The sequence below is a fragment of the Oncorhynchus clarkii genome, chromosome 10 (assembly GCF_045791955.1).
Source record: "Oncorhynchus clarkii lewisi isolate Uvic-CL-2024 chromosome 10, UVic_Ocla_1.0, whole genome shotgun sequence".
In the NCBI taxonomy this organism is placed as follows: Eukaryota; Metazoa; Chordata; class Actinopteri; order Salmoniformes; family Salmonidae; genus Oncorhynchus; species Oncorhynchus clarkii.
In genome coordinates this window covers 2,296,316-2,318,466 of record NC_092156.1, presented here as the reverse complement: position 1 = coordinate 2,318,466, position 22,151 = coordinate 2,296,316, and the positions used below count along the sequence as shown (strand labels likewise).

General features: G+C 41.5%; 1 protein-coding gene across 3 annotated transcripts; it reads right to left on the bottom strand.

Moving 5' to 3' along the window:
• Nucleotides 1-4,923: 4,923 nt before the first annotated feature.
• On the bottom strand, nucleotides 4,924-21,863 carry LOC139419374 (nicotinamide N-methyltransferase-like). Of its 3 annotated transcripts, none has more exons than XM_071169317.1 (4): nucleotides 21,796-21,863; nucleotides 11,509-11,912; nucleotides 5,944-6,151; nucleotides 4,924-5,645 (listed from the first exon to the last, which is right to left on the bottom strand). In XM_071169317.1, the coding sequence occupies exons 2-4, from the start codon at nucleotides 11,648-11,650 to the stop codon at nucleotides 5,222-5,224; spliced, it is 774 nt and encodes a 257-aa protein (XP_071025418.1). In that variant the 5' UTR covers nucleotides 11,651-11,912; nucleotides 21,796-21,863; the 3' UTR covers nucleotides 4,924-5,221. The 3 variants fall into 3 exon arrangements, 2 of the variants coding, with proteins under 2 accessions (XP_071025418.1, XP_071025419.1); XM_071169318.1 differs by lacking the exon at nucleotides 21,796-21,863 and adding an exon at nucleotides 21,221-21,312; XR_011635397.1 differs by lacking the exons at nucleotides 4,924-5,645; nucleotides 5,944-6,151 and adding an exon at nucleotides 10,153-10,685.
• Nucleotides 21,864-22,151: the final 288 nt, after the last annotated feature.

The window sequence follows — 22,151 nt, the reverse complement described above, 5'->3', positions numbered from 1 at the left end:
TTCTCAGGCTGGTTATAGACCCACTCAGGCTGGTTATAGACCGACTCAGGCTGGTTATAGACCTGCTCAGGCTGGTTATAGTCCTTCTCAGGCTGGTTATAGACCTACTCAGGCTGGTTATAGACAGACTATCACATTCAACCTAATGGAGTTATAGACCTCCTCAGGCTGGTTATAGACCTCCTCAACCTGGTTATAGACCTCCTCAGGCTGGTTATAGACCTCCTCAGGCTGGTTATAGACCTCCTCGGGCTGGTTATAGACCTACTCAGGCTGGTTATAGACCTACTCAGGCTGGTTATAGACCTACTCAGGCTGGTTATAGACCTCCTCAGGCTGGTTATAGACAGACTATCACATTCAACCTAATGGAGTTATAGACCTCCTCAGGTTGGTTATAGACCTCCTCACGCTGGTTATAGACCTACTCAGGCTGGTTATAGACCTCCTCAGGCTGGTTATAGACCTCCTCAGGCTGGTTATAGACCTACTCAGGCTGGTTATAGACCTACTCAGGATGGTTATAGACCTCCTCAGGCTGGTTATAGACCCACTCAGGCTGGTTATAGACCTACTCACGCTGGTTATAGACCTACTCAGGCTGGTTATAGACCTCCTCAGGCTGGTTATAGACCTCCTCAGGCTGGTTATAGACCCACTCAGGCTGGTTATAGACCTACTCAGGATGGTTATAGACCTCCTCAGGCTGATTATAGACCTACTCAGGCATGTTATAGACCCACTCAGGCTGGTTATAGACCTACTCAGGATGGTTATAGACCTCCTCAGGCTGGTTATAGACCTACTCAGGCTGGTTATAGTCCTTCTCAGGCTGGTTATAGACCTACTCAGGCTGGTTATAGACAGACTATCACATTCAACCTAATGGAGTTATAGACCTCCTCAGGCTGGTTATAGACCTCCTCAACCTGGTTATAGACCTCCTCAGGCTGGTTATAGACCTCCTCGGGCTGGTTATAGACCTACTCAGGCTGGTTATAGACCTACTCAGGCTGGTTATAGACCTACTCAGGCTGGTTATAGACCTCCTCAGGCTGGTTATAGACAGACTATCACATTCAACCTAATGGAGTTATAGACCTCCTCAGGTTGGTTATAGACCTCCTCACGCTGGTTATAGACCTACTCAGGCTGGTTATAGACCTCCTCAGGCTGGTTATAGACCTCCTCAGGCTGGTTATAGACCTACTCAGGCTGGTTATAGACCCACTCAGGCTGGTTATAGACCTACTCACGCTGGTTATAGACCTACTCAGGCTGGTTATAGACCTCCTCAGGCTGGTTATAGACCTCCTCAGGCTGGTTATAGACCCACTCAGGCTGGTTATAGACCTACTCAGGATGTTATAGACCTCCTCAGGCTGATTATAGACCTACTCAGGCTGGTTATAGACCCACTCAGGCTGGTTATAGACCTACTCAGGATGTTTATAGACCTCCTCAGGCTGGTTATAGACCTACTCAGGCTGGTTATAGTCCTTCTCAGGCTGGTTATAGACCTACTCAGGCTGGTTATAGACAGACTATCACATTCAACCTAATGGAGTTATAGACCCACTCAGGCTGGTTATAGACCTCCTCAACCTGGTTATAGACCTCCTCAGGCTGGTTATAGACCTCCTTAGGCTGGTTATAGACCTCCTCGGGCTGGTTATAGACCTACTCAGGCTGGTTATAGACCTACTCAGGCTGGTTATAGACCTCCTCAGGCTGGTTATAGACAGACTATCACATTCAACCTAATGGAGTTATAGACCTCCTCAGGCTGGTTATAGACCTCCTCACGCTGGTTATAGACCTACTCAGGCTGGTTATAGACCTCCTCAGGCTGGTTATAGACCTCCTCAGGCTGGTTATAGACCCACTCAGGCTGGTTATAGACCTCCTCAGGCTGGTTATAGACCCACTCAGGCTGGTTATAGACCTACTCACGCTGGTTATAGACCTACTCAGGCTGGTTATAGACCTCCTCAGGCTGGTTATAGACCTCCTCAGGCTGGTTATAGACCCACTCAGGCTGGTTATAGAACTACTCAGGATGGTTATAGACCTCCTCAGGCTGATTATAGACCTACTCAGGCTGGTTATAGACCCACTCAGGCTGGTTATAGACCTCCCCAGGCTGGTTATAGACCCACTCAGGCTGGTTATAGACCTACTCAGGATTGTTATAGACCTCCTCAGGCTGGTTATAGACCTACTCATGCTGGTTATAGACCTATTCAGGCTGGTTATAGACCTACTGAGGATGGTTATAGACCTCCTCAGGCTGGTTATAGACCCACTCAGGCTGGTTATAGACCTCCTCAGGTTGGTTATAGACCTCCTCAGGCTGGTTATAGACCTCCTCAGGCTGGTTATAGACCTACTCAGGCTGGTTATAGACCTCCTCAGGCTGGTTATAGACCTCCTCAGGCTGGTTATAGACCCACTCAGGCTGGTTATAGAACTCCTCAGGCTGGTTATAGACCTCCTCAGGCTGGTTATAGACCCACTCAGGCTGGTTATAGACCCACTCAGGCTGGTTGTAGACCTCCTCAGGCTGGTTATAGACCTCCTCAGGCTGGTTATAGACCTCCTCAGGTTGGTTATAGACCTATTCAGGCTGGTTATAGACCTACTCAGGATGGTTATAGACCTCCTCAGGCTGGTTATAGACCCACTCAGGTTGTTTTTTGACCTCATGCTGGTTATAGACCTCCTCAGGCTGGTTATAGACCTCCTCAGGCTGGTTATAGACCTCCTCAGGCTGGTTATAGACCTCCTCAGGCTGGTTATAGACCTCCTGATTATAGACAGACTATCACATTCAAACATAACTGCAGGCCATATAGCCCATCTATCCTATTTAAAAGGGACTGAAGACAAAACAGATCACGTGGTTCCATTTCAACATATTTATTAGTGAGGCCAAAGCAACAACATATATAATACAATAAATCAAATAGCCTACTACACACACAACAACTTTTCAAATGTTCAACTCAAAAGGCTATTGCACAGAAAAACGTGGACAGTCAGGTTCATTGCAAATTCAGAAGCTGCTTGATAGCAACAAAAGAAAGTAAAGCACTGATCATTGAGAATGAACCGCTAAGACATGATCCATTAATTAAAATAATTAAAATGGTATCCTAGGCTACAAACCTAAACCTAATACATATGTTCAAATCAAAAGGCCTGATTGAAATGACATCACAGCCACATCCTGAGTAAAGACACATTCACAAATCAAAAGGCCTGATTGAAATGACATCACAGCCACATCCTGAGTGAAGACACATTCACAAATCAAAAGGCCTGATTGGCATGACATCACAGCCACATCCTGAGTGAAGGACACATTCACAAATCAAAAGGCCTTATTGAAATGACATCACAGCCACATCCTGAGTGAAGGACACATTCACAAATAAAAAGATGGTTTAGTATTTAGTTTAAAAGCTCTGGTAAAGTCCAAGAGAACAATAAACACTTTTCAACAAGAAAGCAGGAATCCCCCCCCCCCCCCCCCCCCACACACACACACAAAAAAAGAGATGCAATTCTCATAATAATTTTAAAGGAGAACAAAAACTGCTTAGCCTACATTTGAAGAGCACCTCATGAGTTTCATTATTCAGCATCTTCCCAGTTAATAGCCTAGTTTTTGCATTCTCAAACCTCCTGCTATTTATTTTTTTATTTTTTTTTGGGACAAGGCTCTTGTCTCAGGGTAGGAGTGGTGATCTAGGATCAGGTAACACCCTGCCTGTCAAATCCTATTCATTATGATCTAAAATGTAAAGCTGATCCTAGATCAACCATGAGACCAGGGATCTAACACAATAGGGGGCAACTTCAGGAACACAGGGAATTTAAGATGTTGTCTAAACGCGTTTGAACAGAGAACAGTACTGCACACAATGAGAGAGAGAGAGAGAGAGAGAGAGAGAGAGAGAGAGAGAGAGAGAGAGAGAGAGAGAGAGAGAGAGAGAGAGAGAGAGAGAGAGACAGAGACAGAGACAGAGACAGAGACAGAGAGAGAGAGAGAGAGAGAGAGAGAGAGACAGAGAGAGAGAGAGAGACAGAGAGAGAGAGAGACAGAGAGAGAGAGAGACAGAGAGAGAGAGAGAGAGAGTGAGAGAGAGAGACAGAGAGAGAGAGAGAGAGCTATATTTAATCTGGAGAACACAAATAGCAGGAGGGAAATACATCATAGTGTTCCCTCCACTGTCACATGACCCTCCTGATTTGTTTTAATCTAGGTGGTGTCTGTGGTCATATACCAGACATTTATGTCTGACAGGAAAAGGAACATTGGGGACTGAGTGTGGCAGACAGTGTTTGTGTGTCCCAAATGGCAGCCTATTCCCTATATGTCGTTCACTACTTTAGACCAGAGCCCATTTGGGATGCAGAGTGAATGTTCCTGTCTGACATCCTCTGTTCCATGTGTCCGTTTCTATCTCTCCCTGTCCCGGATAAATTGGGTTTGGAAAGAAATGAGAGATAATAATAATAAAAATATTAATTACAATAATCCATTCCAAAAAACAAAACAAAAAAAGTCGTAACACATGTTTAAATTCAGTACTGTGGCATGTCGGAGGACAGCATGAGAGACGGAGTGACTGATTACTGACAGCTGGATCCGATGAGCGTGCCCGATCTCCCAGGAAGAGTCCTGTGACAACACCCTTATGGAAAACCTGCTGAACTGGAATAACACACGTGTGTGTGTGTGTGTGTGTGTGTGTGTGTGTGTGTGTGTGTGTGTGTGTGTGTGTGTGTGTGTGTGTTTGCCAGATCAGCACTAGAACATGTAAAGACAAGAACATCATTTAGAAACTAAAAAATCCATAAACACATTTGATCCACCATATGTTATTTTTTCTTGACATTTAAAAGGGAAAACCCAGACACTGCTCTTGCTTGTATTACCCCCAAGCCTTAAGACTCCTGAACAGCTAATCAAATGGCTACCCGGACTATCTGCATTGTGTCCCACCACCCCCCAACCCCTCTTTATGCTACTGCTACTCAGTTTATCTTATATGCATAGTCACTTTAACTATACATTCATGTACATACTACCTCAATTGGGCCGACCAACCATTGTGTCCCACCACCCGCCAACCCCTCTTTTTATTGTGTATAATAACCCATAACACAACCACAGAGTGTTACATAGTTTCTTACATAAACGTACTAGAGGTGATCAGTGTTTGATGGCGATGAGATGGAAGGAGGCGGCGTAGTCACACTTGTGGTTGCTGTCCCGGTCCTCAGCCTGCTGCAGAGTGAACTCCTCCACAGACAGTCCCAGCTTCGACAGCGTCTCGGTGATGAACTCCTCGCTCAGGTTGACACAGTCGAACCTCTGCTCTCCCACCGTGTAGAAGGTCTCATCCAGGTCCCCGATCAGGACCAGGACCCCTCCAGACCTCAGTAGGTCCACCATGGAGGACAGCGAGTGGCGGTAGGACTCGCGGTCCTTACACGCCGCTTCCAGGCACAGCGAGGAGAGGACACAGTCCGCCGGAGGAACCGTGACAGGGTGGAACGGGTTCTCCAGGCAGATGTCGCACTTTAGAACCTGTTTAACCCTCTGACGGAGAGTGTCTGAGATGATCGCTGGGGTTCTGGTGAGAGACAGAGACAGAAGGAGAATGAGGTTTTTAGAAGTAAATAGAATACATCGATTACAAGAAAGAAATGAAGCGAAAAGAGGGATACCTACATTTACAAAACATTTATTTAACCATAGTTGAAACCGTACAACTTCTAACCTGTATCTGCACTGTAAAAATACAGTACATTTTACAGTAAGTTTCTTTGGAATGTATGGTAACGTACTGTACTTTTTTTTTTTTACAGTAACTTTCAGGTAACCAGATGCCAGTAAGTTAATGTAAAAAAAAAACAACAGGATTACTGTACCTTTTCCTCTCCAGATCACAGACATACTGGAGGTGAGCGTTCCAGTCTAAACATCCCTCCTCGGCTTTCAGCCACTTCTCAATCTCCTTCCTGTTGCTGTCCACGTAGTCCGACACCACGAGCTCATCATAGTACTCACAGGCACTGATCAGCGTGTGGATGGTTGGCCCTGTACCCACTTCTATCAGCCTCTGGCCCCTGTACTTCCCTGAGGAGAGAAACAACACAGTTTCGTTCATTCTCTGTTGATATGTATTTAAATGTCCGTTATATAGAGTGCATTCAGAAAGTATTCAGACCCCTTCCCTTTTGGCCACATTTAGTTACATTACAGCCTTATTGTAAAATGGATAAAAACCAATGTAACGATCGTCGTCGGAATGAGACCAAGGTGCAGCGTGGTAAGCGCACGTTTTCTTTAATATATTAAATGTTCTACCAAAAACAATCATCAACGAACGAAAAGCTATGAAGTGCAACACATGCAACAAACAAAGACAAGATCCCACAAATGAAAGAGGGAAAAAGGCCTGTCTAAGTGTGATTCCTAATCAGAGACAACGATGGACAGCTGCCTCTGATTGGGAACCATACCAGGCCAAAAACAAAGAAACAGATGACATAGAATGAACCACCCCAAATCACATCTTGACCTAACCAAAATAGAGAATAAAAACCTCTCTATGGCCAGGGCGTGACAACAAGTATTTCCACATCAATCTACACACAATGCCCCATAATGACATCACAATACCCCATAATGACATCACAATACCCCATAATGACATCACAATACCCCATAATGACATCACAATACCCCATAATGACATCACAATACCCCATAATGACATCACAATACCCCATAATGACATCACAATACCCCATAATGACATCACAATACCCCATAATGACATCACAATACCCCATAATAACATCACAATACCCCATACTGACATCACAATACCCCATAATGACATCACAATACCCCATAATGACATCACAATACCCCATAATGACATCACAATACCCCATAATAACATCACAATACCCCATAATGACATCACAATACCCCATAATGACATCACAATACCCCATAATGACATCACAATACCCCATAATAACATCACAATACCCCATAATGACATCACAATACCCCATAATGACATCACAATACCCCATAATGACATCACAATACCCCATAATGACATCACAATACCCTATAATGACATCACAATACCCCATAATGACATCACAATACCCCATAATGACATCACAATACCCCATAATGACATCACAATACCCCATAATAACATCACAATACCCCATAATGACATCACAATACCCCATAATGACATCACAATACCCCATAATGACATCACAATACCCCATAATAACATCACAATACCCCATAATGACATCACAATACCCCATAATGACATCACAATACCCCATAATGACATCACAATACCCTATAATGACATCACAATACCCCATAATGACATCACAATACCCCATAATAACATCACAATACCCCATAATGACATCACAATACCCCATAATGACATCACAATACCCCATAATGACATCACAATACCCTATAATGACATCACAATACCCCATAATGACATCACAATAGCCCATAATGACATCACAATACCCCATAATGACATCACAATACCCCATAATGACATCACAATACCCTATAATGACATCACAATACCCCATAATGACATCACAATACCCCATAATAACATCACAATACCCCATAATGACATCACAATACCCCATAATGACATCACAATACCCCATAATGACATCACAATACCCCATAATGACATCACAATACCCTATAATGACATCACAATACCCCATAATGACATCACAATAGCCCATAATGACATCACAATACCCCATAATGACATCACAATACCCCATAATGACATCACAATACCCCATAATGACATCACAATACCCCATAATGACATCACAATACCCCATAATGACATCACAATACCCCATAATGACATCACAATACCCTATAATGACATCACAATACCCCATAATGACATCACAATACCCCATAATAACATCACAATACCCCATAATGACATCACAATACCCCATAATGACATCACAATACCCCATAATGACATCACAATACCCTATAATGACATCACAATACCCCATAATGACATCACAATACCCCATAATGACATCACAATACCCCATAATGACATCACAATACCCCATAATGACATCACAATACCCCATAATAACATCACAATACCCCATAATGACATCACAATACCCCATAATGACATCACAATACCCCATAATGACATCACAATACCCCATAATAACATCACAATACCCCATAATGACATCACAATAGCCCATAATGACATCACAATACCCCATAATGACATCACAATACCCTATAATGACATCACAATACCCCATAATGACATCACAATAGCCCATAATGACATCACAATACCCCATAATGACATCACAATACCCCATAATGACATCACAATACCCCATAATGACATCACAATACCCCATAATGACATCACAATACCCCATAATGACATCACAATACCCCATAATGACATCACAATACCCCATAATGACATCACAATACCCCATAATGACAAAGCCTACACAGGTTTTTAGACATTTTTGCAAATGTATGCATAAAAAAACTAAAATAGAAATACCTTATTTGTATTCATTATGGATCCCCATTAGCTGCAGTCAAAGCAGCTGCTACTCTTCAAAATTAAGGCAGTTTATAAAAAATGTTACACTTTAGAATACATTCACAGAACACACTGTGTGCCCTCAGGCCCCTACTCCACCACTACCACATATCTACAGTACTAAATCCATCTGTATGTATAGTGTGTGTGTGTGTGTGTGTGTGTGTGTGTGTGTGTGTGTGTGTGTGTGTGTGTGTGTGTGTGTGTGTGTGTGTGTGTGTGTGTGTGTGTGTGTGTGTGTGTGTGTGTGTGTGTGTGTGGCCTCATGGCCTTATGTAGTACTGTGGAATAGAGTTCCATGTAGTCATGGCTCTATGTAGTACTGTGGAATAGAGTTCCATGTCGTCATGGCTCTATGCAGTCCTGTGGAATAGAGTTCCATGTAGTCATGGCTCTATGTAGTACTGTGGAATAGAGTTCCATGTCGTCATGGCTCTATGTAGTACTGTGGAATAGAGTTCCATGTCGTCATGGCTCTATGTAGTACTGTGGAATAGAGTTCCATGTCGTCATGGCTCTATGTAGTACTGTGGAATAGAGTTCCATGTAGTCATGGCTCTATGTAGTACTGTGGAATAGAGTTCCATGTAGTCATGTCTCTATGTAGTACTGTGCGCCTCCCATAGTCTGTTCTGGACTTGGGGACTGTGAAGAGACCTCTGGTGGCATGTCTTGTGGGGTATGTATGTGTCCAAGCTGTGTGCCAGTAGTTTAGACAGACAACTATGTGTATTCAACATAAGTAGTGATGAAGTCAATCTCTCCTCCACTTTGAGCCAAGAGAGATTGACATGCATATTATTAATGTTAGCTCTCTGTGTAGATCCAAGGACCGGCCGTGCTGCCCTGTTCTGAGACAATTGCAATTTTCCGAAGTCCTTTTTCGTGGCACCTGACCACACGACTGAACAGTAGTCCAAGTGTGACAAAACTAGGGCCTGTAGGACCTGCCTTGTTGATAGTGTTGTTAAGAAGGTAGAAACTAGAGCCTGTAGGACCTGCCTTGTTGATAGTGTTGTTAAGAAGGTAGAAACTAGGGCCTGTAGGGCCTGCCTTGTTGATATTGTTGTTAAGAAGGTAGAAACTAGGGCCTGTAGGACCTGCCTTGTTGATAGTGTTGTTAAGAAGGTAGAGCAGAGCATTATTATGGACAGACTTCTCCCCATCTTAGCTACTGTTGTAATAATGTGTTTTGACCGGGACAGTTTACATTCTAAGGTTACTCCAAGTAGTTTAGTCACCTCAACTTGCTCAATTATTTATTATAAGATTTAGTTGAGCTTTAGGGTTTTAGTGAGTGTTTTGTTCCAAATATAATGCTTTTAGTTTAAGAAATATTTAGGGCTAACTTATTCTTTGCCACCCATTCTGAAACTAACTGCAGCTCTTTGTTGAGTGTTGCAGTCATTTCAGTAGCTGACATGTATAGTGTTGAGTCATCCGCATACATAGACACTCTGGCTTTACTCAAAGTTAGTGGCATGTCGTTAGTAAAAAATTTAAAAAGCAAGGGGCCTAAACAAGAAGAGAAGAAGCTTCCACCCTCTGTGTTCCGTTAGACAGGTAACTCTTTATCCACGTTATAGCAGGGGTTGTAAAGCCATAACACATATGTTTTTCCAGCAGCAGACTATGATCGATAATGTCAAAAGTTAGGGGAGGTTTTGGCCGGCAGGGATATCCTTGTCTCATCGCACACTAGCGACTCCTGTGGCGGGCCGGGCGCAGTGCACGCTGACACGGTCGCCAGGTGTACGGTGTTTCCTCCGGCACATTGTTGCGGCTAGCTTCCGGGTTGGATGTGCATTGTGTTAAGAAGCAGTGCGGCTGGGTTGTGTTTCGGAGGACGCATGGCTCTCGACCTTCGCCTCTCCCCAGTCCGTACGGGAGTTGCAGCGATGAGACAAGACTGTAACTACCAATTGGAAACCATGAAATTGGGGAGAAAAAAATGGGGTACAAAAATAAAAAATCTGAAATCTGAAACAAAACAGAATCATTTTATCATCAATTTCTCTCAGCCAATCATCAGTCATTTGTGTCAGTGCTGTGCTTGTTGAGTGTCCTTCCCTATATGCTGTGTGCTGAGAGTCTGTCAGTTTATTAAAAGAGCATTTTATCTGGTCAAACACTATTTTTTCCAGAAGTTTACTAAGGGTTGGTAACAGTCGACTATTTGAAGGGGGCTTGACTATTCTTGGGTAGCGGAATGACTTCTGCTTCCCTCCAGGCCTGAGGAAACGCTTTCTAGTAGGCTTACATTGAAGATGTGACAATATGCCTAGACACACCAATTACCTTATCAATACACCTAAACACACCAATTACCTTATCAATACACCTAAACACACAACTTACCTTATCAATACACCTAAACACACCAATTACCTTATCAATACACCTAAACACACAACTTACCTTATCAATACACCTAAACACACCAATTACCCTATCAATACACCTAGACACACCAATTACCTTATCAATACACCTAGACACACCAATTACCTTATCAATACACCTAAACACACAAATTACCTTATCAATACACCTAGACACACCACTTACCTTATCAATACACTTAAACACACCAATTACCTTATCAATACACCTAAACACACAAATGACCTTATCAATACACCTAGACAAACCAATTACCTTATCAATATACCTAGACACACCAATTGCCTTATCAATACACCTAGACACACCAATTGCCTTATCAATACACCTAGACACACCAATGAAATTACATACTATTGGAATCAATGACACAGAGTGATCTACTGTCCCTGTCGTCTACCTGTTGAGAAGGTCTTGCTGAGCTGACAGAGGACGAAGGAGACGAAGCGGCTGTTGTCTTTCTGGCCCGGGACAGCAGCAAACTGGTAGCAGTAGTTGAAGTAGGTCTTTGGGTCAAACTTGGCCTGGTGGCACTCTCCCATGGTGCTGTTCAGGTGGTGTGGTGGCTGTTCAGGTGTTCAGGTGGTGTGGTGGCTGTTCAGGTGTTCAGGTAGTGTGGTGCTGTTCAGGTGTTCAGGTGGTCTAGTGGCTGTTCAGGTGTTCAGGTGGTGTGGTGCTGTTCAGGTGTTGAGGTGGTCTAGTGGCTGTTCAGGTGTTCAGGTGTGTGACTCAGTTGGTATGGTTCGGTGGTGTGGTGGGTGTTCAGGTGTGCGACTCAGGATGGTGGTGGGAGAGGTGCAGTACCTGTGAGAGAGGGGGGAAACAATCGGTTAGATAGAGTGTACTACAGCCCATTGTGCAGAAACGTCCCTTTTCCCCTGACACCAGGAGTGGTGTCGCCCTGGGTGGCTGTCTAAAGCCCCTGCTGCAAGTGTGTGTGTGTGTGTGTGTGTGTGTGTGTGTGTGTGTGTGTGTGTGTGTGTGTGTGTGTGTGTGTGTGTGTGTGTGTGTGTGTGTGTGTGTGTGTGTGTGTGAACTACAGACCTATAGTCACAGACTGATATCTGACCAGTCTGTGTGGAGTACTATTAGATCTCATTGGCTGTTTGTAATGAAAAGCCAAATGTTGTGTTGGACATGTCAGACAGACACTCATGTAAAGACATCACTTCAGAGAAACAGAAAGTTGACTGTGTGAAAGCAGGGTAAATATACCGCCACCTCCTGGAATAGAGTTTGTATATCACCAAACAATTATGTTATACTGCCACCTCCTGGAATAAAGTTTGTATATCACCAAACAATTATGTTATACTGTGTGACGACCCTCCCACTCTGTCTGCCGTATTCTGTCTTTGTTCTTGTTTCCTTATTAGGATGCCGGTGGGCGGAGTTGGGAGGGTCGTCAGCTTCATGGGAAACACCTGGGCCAGGTGTCTCCCAGGATAAATAGACCTCTTCCACATTCATGGAGGAGACTCTCTCCATGCAGACACCTTTGTAGATTGTGTTGTGGTTCTTGCTGGCCTTTTGTTTGTTTGCTTTGGCACCTTTCAACACCCTACATTATCACATTCATGCATGCAAAACACTCACTTACACTACTGATTACTGATTACACACACCATTGTATATTTTCCTTAGTTGCTTTAGTTAATAAATATATATTTTGTTACGCCTTATCTCCACGTTGTCTCCCTTTGTTACAGGCTTTGAGCCGGTTCGTGACATACTGCCACCTCCTGGAATAGAGTATGTATATCACCAAAAAATTATGTTATACCGCCACCTCCTGGGCCGGAGTTTGCAACCGAAGAGAACTTTTTGAATAAACTATTTCGACGGACACTTTCATCCTCAACGAAACCAATCAACATACATGGAATACTTAACTCTAGCCAAATACAACGGTTTCATTTCATTGAAATAGCCATGATAAAGTTATTCAAAGTGGTAATCAGCAGTTGAAACAATAACAAAGTGATCTCACCACCGACGTTTCGGTACAAAGCAGTGGGACGGGGCTGAAGAAATGGAACCACTCTCAAAGTCAAAGAATTAGAGCGCGATGGAGACAAGGACGGACCATCCATTATATTAAATGGTTTGTTTGTAATGTTTTCTAGTTTTGACCAATTTTTTTTGAGGCTATACAATGTTTGTTTACAAAGCATTGTCATTAAACAAGGTTTTGTTTTAGGTTCTGATGGGGTACAACGGTTGAGCTAAGCTCATAAGCCATTTCTAAGTTATATTTAAGCAATAATGCATGAGGTGGTGTGGTATATGGCCAATATACCACAGCTTAGGGCTGTTCTTATCCGTGGTATATTGACCATATATCACAAACCCCCTGAGGTGCCTTATTGCTGTTATAAACTGGTTACCAACATAATTACAGCAGCCGTGCCTTATTGCTGTTATAAACTGGTTACCAACATAATTACAGCAGCCGTGCCTTATTGCTGTTATAAACTGGTTACCAACATAATTACAGCAGCCGTGCCTTATTGCTGTTATAAACTGGTTACCAACATAATTACAGCAGCCGTGCCTTATTGCTGTTATAAACTGGTTACCAACATAATTACAGCAGCCGTGCCTTATTGCTGTTATAAACTGGTTACCAACATAATTACAGCAGCCGTGCCTTATTGCTGTTATAAACTGGTTACCAACATAATTACAGCAGCCGTGCCTTATTGTTGTTATAAACTGGTTACCAACATAATTACAGCAGCCGTGCCTTATTGTTAATATAAACTGGTTACCAACATAATTACAGCAGCCGTGCCTTATTGTTGTTATAAACTGGTTACCAACATAATTACAGCAGCCGTGCCTTATTGCTGTTATAAACTGGTTACCAACATAATTACAGCAGCCGTGCCTTATTGTTGTTATAAACTGGTTACCAACATAATTACAGCAGCCGTGCCTTATTGCTGTTATAAACTGGTTACCAACATAATTACAGCAGCCGTGCCTTATTGCTGTTATAAACTGGTTACCAACATAATTACAGCAGCCGTGCCTTATTGCTGTTAGAAACTGGTTACCAACATAATTACAGCAGCCGTGCCTTATTGCTGTTATAAACTGGTTACCAACATAATTACAGCAGCCGTGCCTTATTGCTGTTAGAAACTGGTTACCAACATAATTACAGCAGCCGTGCCTTATTGCTGTTATAAACTGGTTACCAACATAATTACAGCAGCCGTGCCTTATTGCTGTTATAAACTGGTTACCAACATAATTACAGCAGCCGTGCCTTATTGTTAATATAAACTGGTTACCAACATAATTACAGCAGCCGTGCCTTATTGTAAATATAAACTGGTTACCAACATAATTACAGCAGCCGTGCCTTATTGTTAATATAAACTGGTTACCAACATAATTACAGCAGCCGTGCCTTATTGCTGTTATAAACTGGTTACCAACATAATTACAGCAGCCGTGCCTTATTGCTGTTATAAACTGGTTAGCAACATAATTACAGCAGCCGTGCCTTATTGCTGTTATAAACTGGTTACCAACATAATTACAGCAGCCGTGCCTTATTGTTGTTATGAACTGGTTACCAACATAATTACAGCAGCCGTGCCTTATTGCTGTTATAAACTGGTTACCAACATAATTACAGCAGCCGTGCCTTATTGTTAATATAAACTGGTTACCAACATAATTACAGCAGCCGTGCCTTATTGCTGTTATAAACTGGTTACCAACATAATTACAGCAGCCGTGCCTTATTGCTGTTATAAACTGGTTACCAACATAATTACAGCAGCCGTGCCTTATTGCTGTTATAAACTGGTTACCAACATAATTACAGCAGCCGTGCCTTATTGTTGTTATAAACTGGTTACCAACATAATTACAGCAGCCGTGCCTTATTGCTGTTATAAACTGGTTACCAACATAATTACAGCAGCCGTGCCTTATTGCTGTTATAAACTGGTTACCAACATAATTACAGCAGCCGTGCCTTATTGCTGTTAGAAACTGGTTACCAACATAATTACAGCAGCTGTGCCTTATTGCTGTTAGAAACTGGTTACCAACATAATTACAGCAGCCGTGCCTTATTGCTGTTATAAACTGGTTACCAACATAATTACAGCAGCCGTGCCTTATTGCTGTTATAAACTGGTTACCAACATAATTACAGCAGCCGTGCCTTATTGTTAATATAAACTGGTTACCAACATAATTACAGCAGCCATGCCTTATTGTTAATATAAACTGGTTACCAACATAATTACAGCAGCCGTGCCTTATTGTAAATATAAACTGGTTACCAACATAATTACAGCAGCCGTGCCTTATTGTTAATATAAACTGGTTACCAACATAATTACAGCAGCCGTGCCTTATTGCTGTTATAAACTGGTTACCAATATAATTACAGCAGCCGTGCCTTATTGTTGTTATAAACTGGTTACCAACATAATTACAGCAGCCGTGCCTTATTGCTGTTATAAACTGGTTACCAACATAATTACAGCAGCCGTGCCTTATTGCTGTTATAAACTGGTTACCAACATAATTACAGCAGCCGTGCCTTATTGCTGTTATAAACTGGTTACCAACATAATTACAGCAGCCGTGCCTTATTGTTGTTATAAACTGGTTACCAACATAATTACAGCAGCCGTGCCTTATTGCTGTTATAAACTGGTTACCAACATAATTACAGCAGCCGTGCCTTATTGCTGTTATAAACTGGTTACCAACATAATTACAGCAGCCGTGCCTTATTGCTGTTAGAAACTGGTTACCAACATAATTACAGCAGCCGTGCCTTATTGCTGTTAGAAACTGGTTACCAACATAATTACAGCAGCCGTGCCTTATTGCTGTTATAAACTGGTTACCAACAAAATTACAGCAGCCGTGCCTTATTGCTGTTATAAACTGGTTACCAACATAATTACAGCAGCCGTGCCTTATTGTTAATATAAACTGGTTACCAACATAATTACAGCAGCCGTGCCTTATTGTTAATATAAACTGGTTACCAACATAATTACAGCAGCCGTGCCTTATTGTAAATATAAACTGGTTACCAACATAATTACAGCAGCCGTGCCTTATTGTTAATATAAACTGGTTACCAACATAATTACAGCAGCCGTGCCTTATTGCTGTTATAAACTGGTTACCAATATAATTACAGCAGCCGTGCCTTATTGTTGTTATAAACTGGTTACCAACATAATTACAGCAGCCGTGCCTTATTGCTGTTATAAACTGGTTACCAACATAATTACAGCAGCCGTGCCTTATTGCTGTTATAAACTGGTTACCAACATAATTACAGCAGCCGTGCCTTATTGCTGTTATAAACTGGTTACCAACATAATTACAGCAGCCGTGCCTTATTGCTGTTATAAACTGGTTACCAACATAATTACAGCAGCCGTGCCTTATTGCTGTTATAAACTGGTTACCAACATAATTACAGCAGCCGTGCCTTATTGCTGTTATAAACTGGTTACCAACAAAATTACAGCAGCCGTGCCTTATTGCTGTTAGAAACTGGTTACCAACATAATTACAGCAGCCGTGCCTTATTGCTGTTATAAACTGGTTACCAACATAATTACAGCAGCCGTGCCTTATTGCTGTTATAAACTGGTTACCAACATAATTACAGCAGCCGTGCCTTATTGTTAATATAAACTGGTTACCAACATAATTACAGCAGCCGTGCCTTATTGCTGTTATAAACTGGTTACCAACATAATTACAGCAGCCGTGCCTTATTGCTGTTATAAACTGGTTACCAACATAATTACAGCAGCCGTGCCATATTGTTAATATAAACTGGTTACCAACATAATTACAGCAGCCGTGCCTTATTGCTGTTATAAACTGGTTACCAACATAATTACAGCAGCCGTGCCTTATTGTTATTATAAACTGGTTACCAACATAATTACAGCAGCCGTGCCTTATTGTTGTTATAAACTGGTTACCAACATAATTACAGCAGCCGTGCCTTATTGCTGTTATAAACTGGTTACCAACATAATTACAGCAGCCGTGCCTTATTGCTGTTATAAACTGGTTACCAACATAATTACAGCAGCCGTGCCTTATTGTTAATATAAACTGGTTACCAACATAATTACAGCAGCCGTTTCTTATTGTTAATATAAACTGGTTACCAACATAATTACAGCAGCCGTGCCTTATTGTTTATATAAACTGGTTACCAACATAATTACAGCAGCCGTGCCTTATTGTTAATATAAACTGGTTACCAACATAATTACAGCAGCCGTGCCTTATTGCTGTTATGAACTGGTTACCAACATAATTACAGCAGCCGTGCCTTATTGTTGTTATAAACTGGTTACCAACATAATTACAGCAGCCGTGCCTTATTGCTGTTATAAACTGGTTACCAACATAATTACAGCAGCCGTGCCTTATTGCTGTTATAAACTGGTTACCAACATAATTACAGCAGCCGTGCCTTATTGCTGTTATAAACTGGTTACCAACATAATTACAGCAGCCGTGCCTTATTGTTGTTATAAACTGGTTACCAACATAATTACAGCAGCCGTGCCTTATTGCTGTTATAAACTGGTTACCAACAAAATTATAGCAGCCGTGACTTATTGCTGTAATAAACTGGTTACCAACATAATTACAGCAGCCGTGCCTTATTGCTGTTATAAACTGGTTACCAACATAATTACAGCAGCCGTGCCTTATTGCTGTTATAAACTGGTTACCAACATAATTACAGCAGCCGTGCCTTATTGCTGTTATAAACTGGTTACCAACATAATTACAGCAGCCGTGCCTTATTGTTAATATAAACTGGTTACCAACATAATTACAGCAGCCGTGCCTTATTGCTGTTATAAACTGGTTACCAACATAATTACAGCAGCCGTGCCTTATTGCTGTTATAAACTGGTTACCAACATAATTACAGCAGCCGTGCCTTATTGTTAATATAAACTGGTTACCAACATAATTACAGCAGCCGTGCCTTATTGCTGTTATAAACTGGTTACCAACATAATTACAGCAGCCGTGCCTTATTGTTATTATAAACTGGTTACCAACATAATTACAGCAGCCGTGCCTTATTGTTGTTATAAACTGGTTACCAACATAATTACAGCAGCCGTGCCTTATTGCTGTTATAAACTGGTTACCAACATAATTACAGCAGCCGTGCCTTATTGCTATTATAAACTGGTTACCAACATAATTACAGCAGCCGTGCCTTATTGTTAATATAAACTGGTTACCAACATAATTACAGCAGCCGTGCCTTATTGCTATTATAAACTGGTTACCAACATAATTACAGCAGCCGTGCCTTATTGCTGTTATAAACTGGTTACCAACATAATTACAGCAGCCGTGCCTTATTGCTATTATAAACTGGTTACCAACATAATTACAGCAGCCGTGCCTTATTGTTAATATAAACTGGTTACCAACATAATTACAGCAGTCGTGCCTTATTGCTATTATAAACTGGTTACCAACATAATTACAGCAGCCGTGCCTTATTGCTGTTATAAACTGGTTACCAACATAATTACAGCAGCCGTGCCTTATTGCTGTTATAAACTGGTTACCAACATAATTACAGCAGCCGTGCCTTATTGTTAATATAAACTGGTTACCAACATAATTACAGCAGCCGTGCCTTATTGCTATTATAAACTGGTTACCAACATAATTACAGCAGCCGTGCCTTATTGCTGTTATAAACTGGTTACCAACATAATTACAGCAGCCGTGCCTTATTGCTGTTATAAACTGGTTACCAACATAATTACAGCAGCCGTGCCTTATTGCTGTTATAAACTGGTTACCAACATAATTACAGCAGCCGTGCCTTATTGCTGTTATAAACTGGTTACCAACATAATTACAGCAGCCGTGCCTTATTGCTGTTATAAACTGGTTACCAACATAATTACAGCAGCCGTGCCTTATTGCTATTATAAACTGGTTACCAACATAATTACAGCAGCCGTGCCTTATTGTTAATATAAACTGGTTACCAACATAATTACAGCAGCCGTGCCTTATTGCTATTATAAACTGGTTACCAACATAATTACAGCAGCCGTGCCTTATTGTTAATATAAACTGGTTACCAACATAATTACAGCAGTCGTGCCTTATTGCTATTATAAACTGGTTACCAACATAATTACAGCAGCCGTGCCTTATTGCTGTTATAAACTGGTTACCAACATAATTACAGCAGCCGTGCCTTATTGCTGTTATAAACTGGTTACCAACATAATTACAGCAGCCGTGCCTTATTGTTAATATAAACTGGTTACCAACATAATTACAGCAGCCGTGCCTTATTGCTATTATAAACTGGTTACCAACATAATTACAGCAGCCGTGCCTTATTGCTGTTATAAACTGGTTACCAACATAATTACAGCAGCCGTGCCTTATTGCTGTTATAAACTGGTTACCAACATAATTACAGCAGCCGTGCCTTATTGCTGTTATAAACTGGTTACCAACATAATTACAGCAGCCGTGCCTTATTGCTGTTATAAACTGGTTACCAACATAATTACAGCAGCCGTGCCTTATTGCTGTTATAAACTGGTTACCAACATAATTACAGCAGCCGTGCCTTATTGCTATTATAAACTGGTTACCAACATAATTACAGCAGCCGTGCCTTATTGTTAATATAAACTGGTTACCAACATAATTACAGCAGCCGTGCCTTATTGCTATTATAAACTGGTTACCAACATAATTACAGCAGCCGTGCCTTATTGCTGTTATAAACTGGTTACCAACATAATTACAGCAGCCGTGCCTTATTGCTATTATAAACTGGTTACCAACATAATTACAGCAGCCGTGCCTTATTGTTAATATAAACTGGTTACCAACATAATTACAGCAGCCGTGCCTTATTGCTATTATAAACTGGTTACCAACATAATTACAGCAGCCGTGCCTTATTGCTGTTATAAACTGGTTACCAACATAATTACAGCAGCCGTGCCTTATTGCTGTTATAAACTGGTTACCAACATAATTACAGCAGCCGTGCCTTATTGTTAATATAAACTGGTTACCAACATAATTACAGCAGCCGTGCCTTATTGCTGTTATAAACTGGTTACCAACATAATTACAGCAGCCGTGCCTTATTGCTGTTATAAACTGGTTACCAACATAATTACAGCAGCCGTGCCTTATTGCTGTTATAAACTGGTTACCAACATAATTACAGCAGCCGTGCCTTATTGCTGTTATAAACTGATTACCAACATAATTACAGCAGCCGTGCCTTATTGCTGTTATAAACTGGTTACCAACATAATTACAGCAGCCGTGCCTTATTGTTAATATAAACTGGTTACCAACATAATTACAGCAGCCGTGCCTTATTGCTGTTATAAACTGGTTACCAACGTAATTACAGCAGCCGTGCCTTATTGCTGTTATAAACTGGTTACCAACGTAATTACAGCAGCCGTGCCTTATTGCTGTTATAAACTGGTTACCAACACAATTACAGCAGCCGTGCCTTATTGCTGTTATAAACTGGTTACCAACATAATTACAGCAGCCGTGCCTTATTGCTGTTACCAACATAATTACAGCAGCCGTGCCTTATTGCTGTTATAAACTGGTTACCAACATAATTACAGCAGTAAAATACATGTTTTGTCATAACCGTGATATACGGTCTGATATATACCACGGCTGTCAGCCAATCAGCATTCTGTGCTCAAACCACCCAGTTTATAATCTTCAACAATCAAATGGGTACATATCATTCATTTATAAGTCCCCCAAAAAATGGATATAGGGAACTGCTGATTGGCCCTTGTGAGATTGTCTCTGTCAGACCTGGTGAGTGTACATTATTCACCCATGTTGGTCACCTGTGGGTAAAGAGTGGTATCATCAATGTAAACATGCAGAGATATGCGATGCCAACATTTATGACAACAGGCACAATAGGACAGACAGACAGCATTGTTCTACTGTGTATTATATATAAATAAATTTGATTTGATTTGATTTGATATTACATGGAGAAAGAGAAATCCCATACTGGCCCACTGACACACCTTCTCAACTCCGTGCAGTGATTCGTTGACACTACTGCTTCTCTTACTGCGTCCAGGAACCTATTATAGGTGCGATTTCTTGCTCCATGCTGAGCGCGCCATGTAGCGTGCTGAAAGGGTAAGGGGATGTATTAATAAACTCCAGCTGTCCGGATACAGAATGTATTTCTGGGAGTTCTGTAGAAACAACTACAAGGCGCGCCTGACTATTTTCATTCGCTCACTGGCTACAGAAATAAATAATTTACTAATGATTTTATAAATGTAGGAAAAAGTTAAACTACAGATAGGAAACTTTGAAACAAGACAAGTGCAGATTGATTGCGGAACTGTAGCCTAGATCTCCAAATGTCATAGCAGCGCTGTTTCAGGAAGCGCAACGCCAGCCGGCAGTGTGACATGCGACGGTTACCATGTAGTCAATAAAAAATAAAAATAAATCACATTTACAAGAGAGAAGACATTGAACAAAATAGTTAACCGCTCAAAGTAGTAGTTCATAGTAACACATGTTTAAATTCAGTACTGTGGCATGTCGGAGGACAGCATGAGAGACGGAGTGACTGAGTACTTACAGCTGGATCCGATGAGCGTGCCCGATCTCCCAGGAAGAGTCCTGTGACAACACCCTTATGGAAAACCTTCTGAACTGGAATAACACACGTGTGTGTGTGTGTGTGTTTGTGTGTGTGTGTGTGTGTGTGTGTGTGTTTGCCAGATCAGCACTAGAACACGTAAAGACAAGAACATAATTTATAAACTAAAAAATCCATAAACACATTTTATCCACCATATGTTATTTTTTCTTAACATTTAAAAAGGAAAACCCAGACACTGCTCTTGCTTGTATTACCCCCAAGCCATAAGACTCCTGAACAGGTAATCAAATGGCTACCCGGACTATCTGCATTGTGTCCCACCACCCCCCAAC

Excerpts from the sequence above, each read along its gene's own strand:
- LOC139419374 (XM_071169317.1), bottom strand. The coding sequence starts at position 11,650 with ATGGGAGAGTGCCACCAGGCCAAGTTTGACCCAAAGACCTACTTCAAC. Across the intron at positions 6,152-11,508 it reads CAGCAAGACCTTCTCAACAG|GGAAGTACAGGGGCCAGAGG; the intron begins GTAGACGACAGG and ends TTCTCTCCTCAG. Across the intron at positions 5,646-5,943 it reads TGTGATCTGGAGAGGAAAAG|AACCCCAGCGATCATCTCAG; the intron begins GTACAGTAATCC and ends GTCTCTCACCAG.